General features: G+C 38.2%; 1 protein-coding gene across 7 annotated transcripts in view; it reads left to right on the top strand.

Annotated features, from left to right (window-relative positions):
• ICA1 (islet cell autoantigen 1) overlaps window positions 1-13,158 on the top strand; it is a 72,562-nt gene that overhangs the window by 49,062 nt on the left and 10,342 nt on the right. For 5 of the 7 annotated variants that reach the window (XM_051611587.1, XM_051611585.1, XM_051611582.1 and 2 more), the window contains 4 exons: window positions 3,624-3,718; window positions 5,698-5,747; window positions 9,241-9,303; window positions 9,405-9,446. In XM_051611587.1, the coding sequence (XP_051467547.1) occupies window positions 3,624-3,718; window positions 5,698-5,747; window positions 9,241-9,303; window positions 9,405-9,446 (250 nt within the window). The remainder of the gene's footprint in view (window positions 1-3,623; window positions 3,719-5,697; window positions 5,748-9,240; window positions 9,304-9,404; window positions 9,447-13,158) is intronic. The other 2 variants (XM_051611588.1, XM_051611584.1) reach the window with 1 other exon arrangement.

Raw genomic sequence — 13,158 nt, 5'->3', positions numbered from 1 at the left:
TTTGTAAACATTGATGAGGTCCCCCCTCAGTCTCCTTTTCTCCAACCTAAAGAGAGCCAGCTCCCTCAGCCTTTCCTCATAAGGGAGATGTTCCACTCCCTTAATCATCCTTGTGGCTCTGCGCTGGACTCTTTCAAGCACTTCCCTGTCCTTCTTGAACTGAGGGGCCCAGAACTGGACACAATATTCCAGATGTGGTCTCACCAATGCAGAATAGAGGGGGAGGAGAACCTCTCTTGACCTACTAACCACACCCTTTCTAATACACCCCAGGATGCCATTGGCCTTCTTAGCCACAAGGGCACACTGCTGACTCATGGTCATCCTCCTGTCTACCATGACCCCCAGGTCCCTTTCACCTACACTGCTCTCCAGCAGGTCAGCCCCCAACCTGTACTGGTGCATGGCGTTTTTCTTCCCCAAATGCAAAACTCTACACTTGCTCTTGTTAAACTTCATCAGGTTTTTCCCCGCCCAAGTCTCCAGCCTGTCTAAGTCTCTCTGAATGGCAGCACAGCCTTCTGGTGTGTCAGCCACTCCTCCCAGCTTGGTGTGAGAATTGTGTGAGAGGGTAGCAGTCAGCCTCAGACTGAGTATTTGGCCTGAGTACTGGGAGCAAGAAGAATATCACTGGGTGACTGTGAGCTATAGAGACAGATTAAGACAGGCAGAGTGAATGACTGTGAACTTGTTCTGCTAGTGTGTAAAGTCTTACTCTGTTTTTTATAGTAAAAGAGAAATAGCAAAGCTAGGATGATAGCCTTCTGAACATGAACCTTAAGCCACGTCCTGGTGTAGCTCACAAGAATGTCCACATTGACTCACATGAGCACTCAGAGGAGTGCTGTGAAGTTACCTATTTGTATGCACTTAGCCAACAAAGCCAGGGACGCTTCATCCACCCAACTGGAGTGTGCTCGCTCTTGTCTGAACTCAGACTGTGTCTTTACAGCCTTGTTTAATCACTAAACTTTCTGGATGATGGAATTTGTTCCCTTCTTCTGATGTAACCTGAAGCAAGAGAATATCACAGTTTGATTTTGCTCATGCTGACAGTAGTGATCACATTACCGTGGGTTCATGTTTAGAAAAGTCGATGTCTTTTCACACTCAGTTTTATTTCACACCCATCCTCTAGCTTTTTTTAATATTTTTTTAAAGATAACTCAGTTTGTAGTGCACATCAAGATGTGGAGTAGAGGAAGGCAGGGAAGAGGAAACTAATTTTATTATTTGCTACCAGAATTTAAGGAAATATTGCCTGAATTAAATTGTTACTTTGAATTAAAATACAGCAGCTTGTTTTTAACAATTTTTTTATCATAATCTCTGTTTAAACTGAAGCTGTATTTCAGAGCTACATTTATTTTTCTAATACAGGAAATAGTAACTGCCATTATTATCATGCTGTTTCCTTCCCAAGGTACTTGTGGATTCCATTTCTATATGCTGTTTCCGTCATTCAGTCACAGTCCTTTAAATACATACTTCCTGAAACACTCATGAAGGGAAGCATCGTAAAATATGGCTCCTTAATGAAGGAAGCTGATATCTCTCTTTTTTCCTGTGAAGATGCAAAAGATTTTACTTCTGATAATTTTTTTTTATCTTGTACAATTAGGCAGTGGTTAAAGTAGTTCTATTTGTTGTTCAAAACTATTGCCTCCTTCTTGAGGCAGGCTCTGTGCTGCTGTACTTAGTGGCAGGCAGATCACCACAACTGTTGCACCATCACCTCCTGATTGCAGTGGGATGTGTGTCCTGCCGTGAAGGTGTCCAGGATGGTTCAAGTGCCTGCAGCAATACAGTCCCTGTAATGCAAAGCTCTGCTGTTTTTCTCCATTCTGCACTTTTGTGCAAGAATAGTGCATATTCTTATGTTGTTGAACTTTAATTTAGGTCCTCTTGGAGTCAATGGAATAATTCCCATCAATTTTAATAGTACAAGAAGTGCAGTCTAACCAAAGGGTAACAAAGTCATTCCTAAGGTGATATAGCTGAGAAGTGTAGAGTCCATGAAGTATGCTTAAATGTGGTTCTGGTTAACACTTTTAGTGTAAAAAAAAAAAAAAAAAAAAAAAAGCCCAAAACAAAGCAGGTGGCAACCACAGAATAAGGTAAATTTCTTAAATGCCACTAATTATTATTGCTGCTTTTGTGATCCCTTATCATTTGACGCATGATGTCTGCAGTGCTAAAGGTGCCAATGACAAATTAATCTGCAGTTCTAGATAGAACAATTAATTTGCTGACAGGGAAAACAAAATCCAACTGCAATATATGAAAAGTCCATTAGTTTGGTTTCTAAAACACGTAAGTATACATTTCCTCATACAGAAAATGTATGAGGAGCCAAGCAGACACAGGAATGCCCCTTCTGGGGACTCAGCTGTCCTGCTTTACAGGACAGTGCAAATAAGACCTGCGATATGCCTGGGAATGCTTTTCTTGTAACAGATGGGCCAGGGACTCCAGCTTCTATTCAATAAATGAGATGGACTTAGGAGCTATGTTTTTTATTTTGTTTTACTACTCTGATGAAACCTACTACCATTTTGTTAAAACTCCAGATGCAAAACCACTACATTTTTGTGTTCATTATGTTTTGCTCAAAAGGTGGATTATTCGTTTTAGGCTCACCTTTTAGGTGGGTGGGGGAAGCAGGTGGGTGAGATGCACTACTATGAATATTGGTGAGACAAAAACTTAATTAAAAGTGGTCAGGACTAGTCACATGAAACATGGTTTCATTTTTCAGAAACTTGAGTTGGACATTGGAAAGAGGAACATGTTTTTGCCTTCACAGCAAAACCATTTGATATTCAGCCAAATATTCATGTTGCAAACTAACATCTGTGATTATTAAATTATCTTCAGTTATTTAATTTTTCATAAGCAGACAGCCATTAGTACATTCATTACTTCTGTAATCTCAAGGAGTCAATCTATAATGGTGTATTGTGTTCACTTGCTCAGTATCCAGATTTTAGTTACAAAAATACTGACTGTGAAACTGCATGTTGTCTTGCAGCATAGTTTTTCAAATTGCATAGGGACAATAGGGTTTCATGATACCACACCTGGCCTCTGTCTAACTAATCATTTTAATCCTTGTTTCCAGATTCAGGGTACAAGTAGTACTGTCCCACTACACTGCAGTTACTAAGATTGTATGAATAGCTGTATAAGGAAAAAAATAAAGAAGCAGCATATGAGATAAAAACAGATGCAAAGAACAAATTTTTCTCATCTTAAAAAAAAAGGGGGAAGAAAGGAGGAAGAAAAAAGCAAACCCTCAAAATGGCAAAGAAGTATACTTTTAGTGCCTGCTTTGCACATGGTATAGATGGTTTTACTTAGAAATACTGGAAACGGAATATGAGTTTAGAAGTAGCCAAGAGTCACCTTCTTATATAAAGCATGTTCATGTGACTCAATTTGAATTAGTATCTTCTGACATTTTTTATTTTGTTTGCATCAGATACAGTTTTGATACAGCTAAAAAAACATTCGTATTTAATTTATGTAGGTTCTGTAGTCTGTTTTGGCCTTAAATGACGCAGTTTTGCTTCTCTGATTCTATTTTCTTTTCTTTTTTCATTTATATTATTGTTATGATCTAGAGCTTACAAGATCCTGTGAATAAACTAACAGAAAAAGCAGAAAAGAAGGACCTGCAGATTGAGAATACCAAATCAGTACAAGATCAGCAGAGTCAGTAAGTCACATGGACTACATACTAAAATAAGTATTTTTGTCTATAGTCTTATTTCTGGTTGCTAAAGTCACCAAACATTTATAAATTGACATACAGACACAGCTAGTCTGATCACACTAGCTCATAGTAAGCTTAATGCATTAATTCCTTAAATGTTGAAATGTGGACATGAAAACTAATAAACTTTCTGGTGAAGTGAAGAGCTTTAAAAAGACCTATTAAACCTTTGTGGTTTTCATCTTTCTTAGCCTTCTCTTTAGTTTACAGCTTTTGCTTCATTTTTTCTTTAGTAAAGGAAATGGTAAAGAGCTATGCATGGGAGAGGATACATGAGCATTGTATTTTTCCCCTCAGCAGCATCTCCTTTCACCTGGGAATTGGATATGGATTCCTGATTGCTTTGAGCAGCAATTAGTTTTTGTAATGTATACAGCATCGGTTAGTAATCCAGTGAAGCAGCAGGTACTTAGTAAAACGTACATCTAAGTGAGCTGATGCTATCAAGGCTTGGGTTACCTATAGCTGTGAGGTGAGAGAGACTTAGGAATGGGCTGCCTTTCTGGGAAGAGGAGAACAGGAGAATGAGATGTGATCCCTGCCCTACGGGACCCGTCAGGATTCAGTTGCAAGGAGATGCAGCATTGGTATAATCCTGCTGCCACCTGTTGTTTTGACTGTCCCTGGTTAAATGAAGCACCCAGCAAAGGATCAGTTGTCAAAAAGCAGAGAACAGCTTGACTGATAATTAGTGCACTTTGCTTGGCTATTTATAATAATAGATTTGTAAAGAGTTAAGTTTTCCAGTCCTGATGCTTGGTTAGATTGAGTCACTGAGCCAAAACCGGTTTATAAAGGGGTCAGAGTTGGTGCTATTCAGCTTGCAAAGGACTTGGCCAAGTACTATTTTGCAGGTGATTGTCTCTGCAGCAGGTCCTTGAATCTGCCACATTTCATCTGAAAGTAATAAAGACTCATAAAGAATTGTTTTCCTTAATGTTGAATACAAGATTCTAGAATGAATGCATGATTTATGCAAGATGTGTGCATTGGCACCTGCCAGCAAAAGCTTCAGCCATGTCATGGTTGCACTTAGTTTTATTTATGGATTATCTTTATTTCTTGTCTGTCATAAAACTGAGGGGAAAAAATATGTTACCATTTTGCTGTCTAAAACAAACTGTAAACAAGCATCTAAGTTTCTAGAAGAAATACACAAAATAAACTTTTCAAGTCCTCATGAATTTTCCATTCACAGTAAACATTCATTATACTGGAATTTGTCCTCAATCTAATTTTTCTCTGCTCCCCATGAGCCCATCCTCAGGAGCAGGGGAGGTGGCTCCTCCTGTTCTTTCACTAGAGGGTAAGAGGAATATGCTGATCCAGTCCTCTTCACCACATCAGCCTTGTGTCTGCTTCATTCCCTACTGGCTGAATGGCTTTACACAAAATAATAGCACTTAGAAGATATATATTCTTCATTAGAGAGATTACCTTTGTGTAAGAATTGCATGTAAACCATACTGCTGATTTGAGTTTTTAGAAATCTGACAGGCGACAAAATTCACTGTCTGTTGATTTATAATTAGTTGCTGTTAAAAAGAGCAGTGCAAATTGGGGTTGGGTTTTTTTTTATTTTTTGAACAGTTGTACCTTCTTTGTGGTAGTTATAAAAGATCCAATCTGCAAAAGCAGAATATGCTGTACTTCTCATGACAGAGATTTAGTTAACTAAAATTGGAAAGGTGGTAGGTTTTGATAGTTGGTCTTCACTTTAATTTTGGTTTTCAACATATTTCTACCAATGAAACAATAAAAGCTAACAACAGACCAGCATATACAGCAAATGCAAGAGTCCATCTGAAATACTGCTTGTTATTGATAGGATTCTGTAATGATGTAACCAAAAGAAAAAAATGTGTTATTCTACAGCCTTAGGATTATATAATCTTTTTTTTTCCTTATTCTTTGAAACGAAGGTTGATTTCATTAGATGAGGAGAACCATACCAAGGAATCAGACTACTCAGGTATTTTATTTCATGTTATCATAACTTCATAAGTGCTGTGCTACAATCTTTTTCCTTTTTATTTCCTGTATGTTCAGCTTCATCCAGCAAATCCCTATAAATGTATAAAATTGAAGGCCAGGAAGATATATTTCAACCTGATCACTTATATAATATATCCTACTGCTTGTTTTCCAAAGCATAATACTTGCATTGTCCATGTCTTCAAGGAAAGGATCTACAGATTAGTAGGTGTCAAGACAAGGAAAATATGCCACTTAGCTTGCTAGTTTTTTCCAGTGATTAAACACTAGGCAAAGTCATTTTCAGCTGCTTTCAGTGACCTACTAGGTTGTTATTACCCAGCAACACAGCCAGGCTTTAATTGGAGATGCATGGTCAAAGAATGGGAGGTAATGGACACAAGTGACAAGAAGGGAACTTCTGATGATATACTAGGAAGAAAAATGTTTATAGTGAGACTGGTGAAGTGCTGGGAAAAGTGCCTGGAAATGCTGTGGAATCTTCAGCCCTGGACAATTTCTCCACTTGACAGAACATGTGCCTGTGGAGCTTGATCTAACTTCACAGCTGACTGCTCTGACAAGGGGCTTGGACAAGATGATCCCAGAGGTCCTTCCAGCCTAAATAATGCCATGGCTTATAATATATAATTTTCTGCTAAATTATCGAAGAATTATTTTAATGTGTGGTATTTTATCTTCTATGATGATACTTAAAAGGTACTACATTGAAATCAAACTCCTTTAAAATCGTCATTTCAATAGGCTGACCACATTGATGTCTTGAAGACATCTTCTCTTTTATTTTTGAAGATTTTCTTCCCATTCCACTTTACAACGTCCCTTTTAAAAACATTAAGTATTGACAAGATATTTCTGATGTTGATCCTGTCCTGTTTCTAGAACATAAAATCATATTCCTGTTTTTGTATCCAAAAACAATATCTCATTTTGCTGAAACATTAAGTTAGAAGCTCATATTTGAATTTCTTGCTTGTCAAAACTCAGTTCCTTTTGTTCACAGTTTTCTGGGACTCATTGTTCCTTTCTGCAGCATGGCTTATATTCCTCATTCCTAGAGATACAACTTATGACTTTTAGTGATACCAAATTCTCTCAGCTCTGACTACAGGAACTGAATGACTGGCTTGAATAACCACATCTAATAGTCTGTTAGTTGTTTGCACAATTTTTTCAAGAGTGGTTTTGTATTTACTTCCAGATGACTGCTAAGGCCATTGAATAGCAATGGATATAACACTAAACCTTGCAGATCTAAACTAGAAATACTTTCACTTTGCAATTATTTCTCCTAACAACTGGGTTTTGACATCTGTTAGTTGTCATGTTCCTAATGCATTCAATATGTTCATTATGGCTATTTTGCAATGCTGACTTTTTAGCTGGAAGGCTATGTGCAAAAGTCAAGTTGTTTCTAAACAAAAATCTTCACCAAAGAAAGCTCATATTTTTATCAAAGAATGAAATTAGTTGGGCTTTTTTTAACAGGGTCTGCTTTCCATAAAGACACCTTTTATTATAGGAGCATGTGTTATGCTCATGTTCTTTTGCTGAATGCCGCACAGACCATGACTTGGTTAATGTTTCGCCTAGGAGTAATGGTGAACTACCAGTCCATAGTTACCTTCAATTACTTGAGTCACCTTGTTAATACTTCAGTTATTTGGATGATGTTTGTAATAATGGCACAATATTAGGACTTTTCCAGTGTTTTGAAGTTTCACTCTTTTTGCAATTAATTATATCAGATGTCTCTTTGAGATTTTAAAATATTCTTGGATACAAAATCTTAGATTTTCTTAGCATATGTTTCCTAGAACCTCAGTTACTTAGGGGCTGTAAGATACTTCACCATCATCCATAATATAAAAACCTTGTTCTGTCTTTTTCTCCATCACCCCTAAAAGGAACTGAAGTGTTTTTTTAGTACTTCTGCCTGCTCTGCTGAATTTTTCCATCTCCATGCACTAGTGGGTCTGTGCCATTGCTAAGATTTTTTCTTTCTTTCTTTCTTTTTTCCTTAAAGTACTTAGTACATACTGAGGTAAAACAGATGTACTGCTACTATGATGGAGCTGTGTTTCTTCTTAGACTTGCTCGTCAACTACTTCTACTTCATGAATTCCAATTTTTATCATTTGTGCTGCATTTTCCCTGAATATACTATGGATATTATTGAGATGGGCTCCATCGTGTTTATCAGTGAACTAAGCCAGGCCTTCAGCAACAGTTGTACTTTTTTCATTACAGAACTGTGTCCATCCATATCCCACCTTTCATGAACTTGTCTTTCTGATTATTTTTTTTTGTTCCCTCAGTCAGTTCAGGGTTGATTTTTTTCCCTTTAGCTTTGTGCATTGTCCTTTTATGAAAGTATCATGTATATTTGTCCCTGTGTCTTTATGCCTCTTCTATCTGTATCTATATAGAGTGTAATCAGATGTGATACTGAGTACATAAGTGACCAGCTGATAATAGTGCTAGTAGCACATTTCTGTCATTGTCCTATCAAAATGTTGTTACAATAATATGATCCAAACAGCTGTTCTGTTTCATTTAGTTCTGAACAAACCTTGAAGTTTCTCTTCAATGGGTTTGGCCTTCAATTTTTATTCCCCTACAGAGATTTTTTTTTTTCTCCTTTCCAGCCTTAAGTTTGAGGTTTAGTTGTCTAGAATCTAGATTTTCTCAACAATTAATGGGGAGAGAAAAGCATGTTCAACAGGTAACTCGTCCCTCCTGTTTTGCAACAAATCTTGAATGGGATTAATCACCTGAGAGAGGTGTCTGTCTTTTCTCTAATAGATGGAGTCTAGATCATTGTTTTGACTCCATGTCTAATCTAAGCAACATTCTCAGAACTTAAGGTGGTTCCAATTGGGGCGCAGTAGTTTTTTTTTTTCACCTCTGATAGTCTATAACCGTCAGCTGCAGATTTTCTTTCTTGCTGGTCTTAGCCCATTTATTTTCCTGCAGGAGAAAAGGTGCTGTTACTTATATCCTAACCTGGGATGCTCTGGGGGAAGATTCCTTTTCCCCATTCCTAGAGTTGGTGTCATGAGGAAGAATATAATGTCAAGAAAGGCAAGTTAGGGAGTGATGAGGTCCTGGATGCTTTTGTGCTTTCTCCTGGCCTGTGTAAGTACAAGCTCCTAAAAGAAGTGTCTCTGCTTCTGGAGGACAGCAGAAACCTGTCTGATTCTTGCAGTTGCCTCAGTTGTGTGCTCTCTGCTTAAAGATGGGCTACTGTGGCAAGTGGTAATTCAAAGGAAGATCCCACCTGGTTATTATTCAGAAATTTCCCTCACTTCTTAGAAATGCTTTTATCTTGGGTCTTTCATCCATTGTGCCCACATTCATATTAAACATGAATACCAATAACCGTTGCATGTTGATCTTACAGTGACATTGTTTATAAGCATGGTCTTGTGCCAAGTGCAATTTGACATGTTTATGGATCTTAATTACAGCTGATGATGGCAAGGATGTCATGTCTACGTTACAAGGAAATTGTAACCACAAGCAGAACTCAGGTGAAGAAACTTAAGAGAACTACCTTTAGATGTATACATGCTAGTTGTCTGTACTGCAGATCTTCCATTGTTACTTTTCTTTCTTTTTTTTTTTCTCTTAGGTGCCATAGATGACTTATTAGACCTGCAACCTGAAGAAAATGGTATGAAACATTTATGCATGTCTTCTCATCTGGTTTTCAGTTACAGGCACCAAGTATAATTTTAATCTTAGATGGTAATTGTTTTCATAATCTAAAAGGTTAAATGAAATTATTCAGTTGCAGTATTTAAACAGTGTTAAAGGAAAGTCAACTGCATATACATGCAGAGGCACTATTCCTGATATTGTAATGTGAATTAAACATTAGTGGGAATAAAATGCATTATAACAGGTGATTCAAGGTTAGGTATACTGGACTGTATTTTGTTTGCCTCACTGAAGTAAGTTAAACTGTAAATCTTACCGTTCCTAAAAGATTTCACAAATATTTTTTTAATTCGTTAATTGTCATATCACAACCCTTGGCAATACACTAGTAATACATGATTTTATATCAGAAATGTTAGTATTCCAAATAATAATTTGTCCTCTTAAAACCATATAAAAACTGGTGATTTATTTCATAGAATCATAGAACTATTCAGGTTGGAGAAGACCCTTGGGATCACCAAGTCCTACCAGTCAGTTTCAGCCAGATAGTTAATTAAATCTGCTGTGCTTTTCTCATTCACATATAAGAAAGAAAGCTTTCATTCCAGGCTGTACTCCTATCTTCATGCCTTTGTTAGATCAGTGGCAGCTCAAGGGGATATGTATTTTTTTTTTCCAAAGGTACAGTTTTACCATGTAACATATGAAAGATCTAGCTGGAAGTTTCATATTGAGATTTCATATGTAGTAAGGGTATTGCCTGTAATTTCTGATTTGCTTTTTACTCAGAGAAATGAAAAATGAATAAAAAAACCTTCCACAGCAAAAACAACTGCTACAACTCAAAAAGCAAATGTAAGAAGCAAAGAAAAAAATCCCTTTGTGTAGTTTAGTCAGTCAGACTGAGAGTGTAATTTAGGGTGTTTAAGGCATTGCCTTTGTGGTAGGTAAGGAAGAGAGCATTTGCAAACACCTTGACTTTGGATTTGGCATGGGCAGTCTCTGGGACTGTGGGGAAATTATCCATGTGGGGAATCGCCCATGAAAGCAGAAACAGGGTAAGTTCAACTGCCCATGCAGAAGCAGGCCTAAGCTGTGGGTAGGTGAGGTAGCAATCACTTCTTTTCTGTGGTTAATGAAAAAGGTCAGTCATGTCTGACCTTTTTTCTTCTGGTTTTCCCTTTTCTTAGTTCATAAAATAGTTAATACAAAAGCAGTTGTGGGGCATCTACATCTGATAAGGATGGTTATGTTAATGTTACAATATCAGCCGTTTACCCTGATTTTACATACTAGCTAGCTTGAGGCTAATGAATATTGTATTATTTTAAGTGCAGCAGTATAGGGAGAGGTACACTTTTTTGTGTTTCAGAAGGAAGCTTTTTCCTGTGTTTCCAGTCATGTATCATTATAAATTACTTTAGTTTCTCTTTGCATTTAATTTTTTTTTAATAGCAAAATGAGGCATATTTTCAAAGAAATACAAGCACTGCTTAGAGGCTTGCTCAAACAACTACCAGAAAATATAGTGACATGATTTTTTGAGTGTTTTATTGGGAGTTTGGAGGCTTTTTTCATGGACATTTACAAGATTGGGGGAAGAATGTGCAGACAAAAAAGGGGATTTTGACTGTGAAAACAGGCAGTGAAAACAGAGAAATGGGAAAAGAAGCAGCAGAGTATTTGTGGGTGAGGTGAGAAAGTCCATATCATTCTAGTAATTTAGCAGAGGTACCACAGGAGTAATACCTCAGTAAGCAAGACTGGTTTCAAGATAATCTTCATTGCAAACAAGAGGATAACTTACTGCTGCTTACTCAAGGCAGCCTGCGCATAAGCACCACCCTATCCTCCCTTGCTCCGGTGTGTTGTCCCCACTGCAAGATCAGAAAGACTGCTGAGATAAGAAATGCGTTGCTCCTCTGAAGTCTGGTGGTCATACATACTACCACAAGACCTGACTGCTCTCCAGATGTAAAGCTGTATGTTGTACTTTCTTCCCCGGTAAAAGTGAGGCTACTGCAATGATACCCAGATGAAGCAGAGCTTTGCTCTGAGCTGTCTTGCTGCAAAGCTTTTGTTCCATTATAGTAAATGTCATTTATAGTTAGGTACAGTGTTGGCAGATCTGTTACTAATGATGCTCTCTTTGAATCTTCCCCTGCAAGCTTTCCAAGTTCAGGAAGGGGCCTCCTGAAAGCAGCTTTGACATGGTGATGCCCCATAGAGATCAGAGTTTTTAAGTGCCTTTAAAATAGCAGGTGTCTTTACCCTGTGAGTGGATTTAACTCTGCCTCACCTGCTGAATAACTAGAGATCTGGGAGGATTGTAGGTGCTTGGACAACCTTAATTTTCTTTGTTGTTTATTTGAAGTTAGGCAAGCAGCTTGAAAATTCATGAGAACAAATTGTTTTCTATGGCATTTTAGTTACAGTCCAGTGGGAACATCAGGAGAACTAATGTGTTTGTAGTTTTTCTATTCCTAATTTATGGGCACTGTCAGGAGTATAGAGATATATAAAAAGGCAAATTAGAAAGGAGCTGAATCTCAAAACTGACATCAGTAATGAATAAAATCCTTATGTGTTAGTTTGTTTCTTAGTATGTAGGTGTGTGTGCTGACTCATCAGCCTATTTTAAAACACAGTTTTGTGCTTTTTTTACACCTCTGACTCAACTTCAGCCATTTCATTACACATTTTTACAGCTCTTAAAACAATTCTCCTGAGAAGGCCATTACATCTCAATAAAATGGACTATTGCAACCCATTTTGTACTATCAATCTTTTATCCCAATGCATAAGGGTTAAAAAAATCTTCGTAAGTTGTATGCAGCTTGCAGAACTCAGTTGATCTGTGTGAACTTGGGAAAACTGAACTTGCTTCTGTGCCTTACCACAAGTTTGAAATAGTTCTAGTAACATAACATTGTCACTGTTTTTAACCAGTGTTTTGTCCTCTGCGTACTACCTCAGTAATGCCTCTATGCGAATGTGCAGAGCATGGGGAATAAACAAGAGGAATTGCAGATGTGTGCCTGTAGGCAGGGATATGATGTTATTGGTATCACTGAGACATGGTGAGATTACTCCTATGATTGGAGTGTGGGGATGTTTGGGTATAAGCTCTTCAGGAAGAACAGGCAGGGCAGAAGAGGAGGGGGTGTCGTCCTCTACATCAGTGACAAACTAGAGCTCTGCCTGGAGATGGAGGAGGAGTCGACTGAAACCTTCTGGGTCAGGGTTATAGGGAAGACAGGGGCAAGAGATACCATAGTGAGGGTCTGCTACAGGCCACCATATGAGGGTGGATGAGGCACTGTACAGGCAGATGGAAGCAGCTTTGCACTCACATGCCCTGATCCTCATGCAGGATTTCATCCACCCTGATATCTAGTGGAGGGACAACACAGCAAAGCACCAGCAATCCGGGAAGCTTCTGGAGTACGTTTATGACAAATTCCTCCTCCAAAAGGTAGAGGAATCAACAAGAAAAGGTGCCATGCTGGATCTTGTTTTCACCAACAGAGATGGGCTGGTTGATGATGTAGAACTTAATGGGAAACTGGGCTGTCGCAATTCAGGATCTTTAGGGCAGCGAGGAAGGAGAGAAGCAAGTTCACTACCCTCAACTTCAGGAGAGCAAATTTTGGTCTCTTCAAGGCTGTGCTTGGAAGGGTACTGTAGGACAAAGCCTTGGAGGGGAGCCCAGGAAGGCTGGT

This window comes from Apus apus, chromosome 2, assembly GCF_020740795.1.
Source record: "Apus apus isolate bApuApu2 chromosome 2, bApuApu2.pri.cur, whole genome shotgun sequence".
Classification (NCBI taxonomy): Eukaryota; Metazoa; Chordata; class Aves; order Apodiformes; family Apodidae; genus Apus; species Apus apus.
The sequence above is the reverse complement of the archived record's forward strand: the minus strand, read 5'-3'. Positions and strand labels throughout refer to the sequence as shown.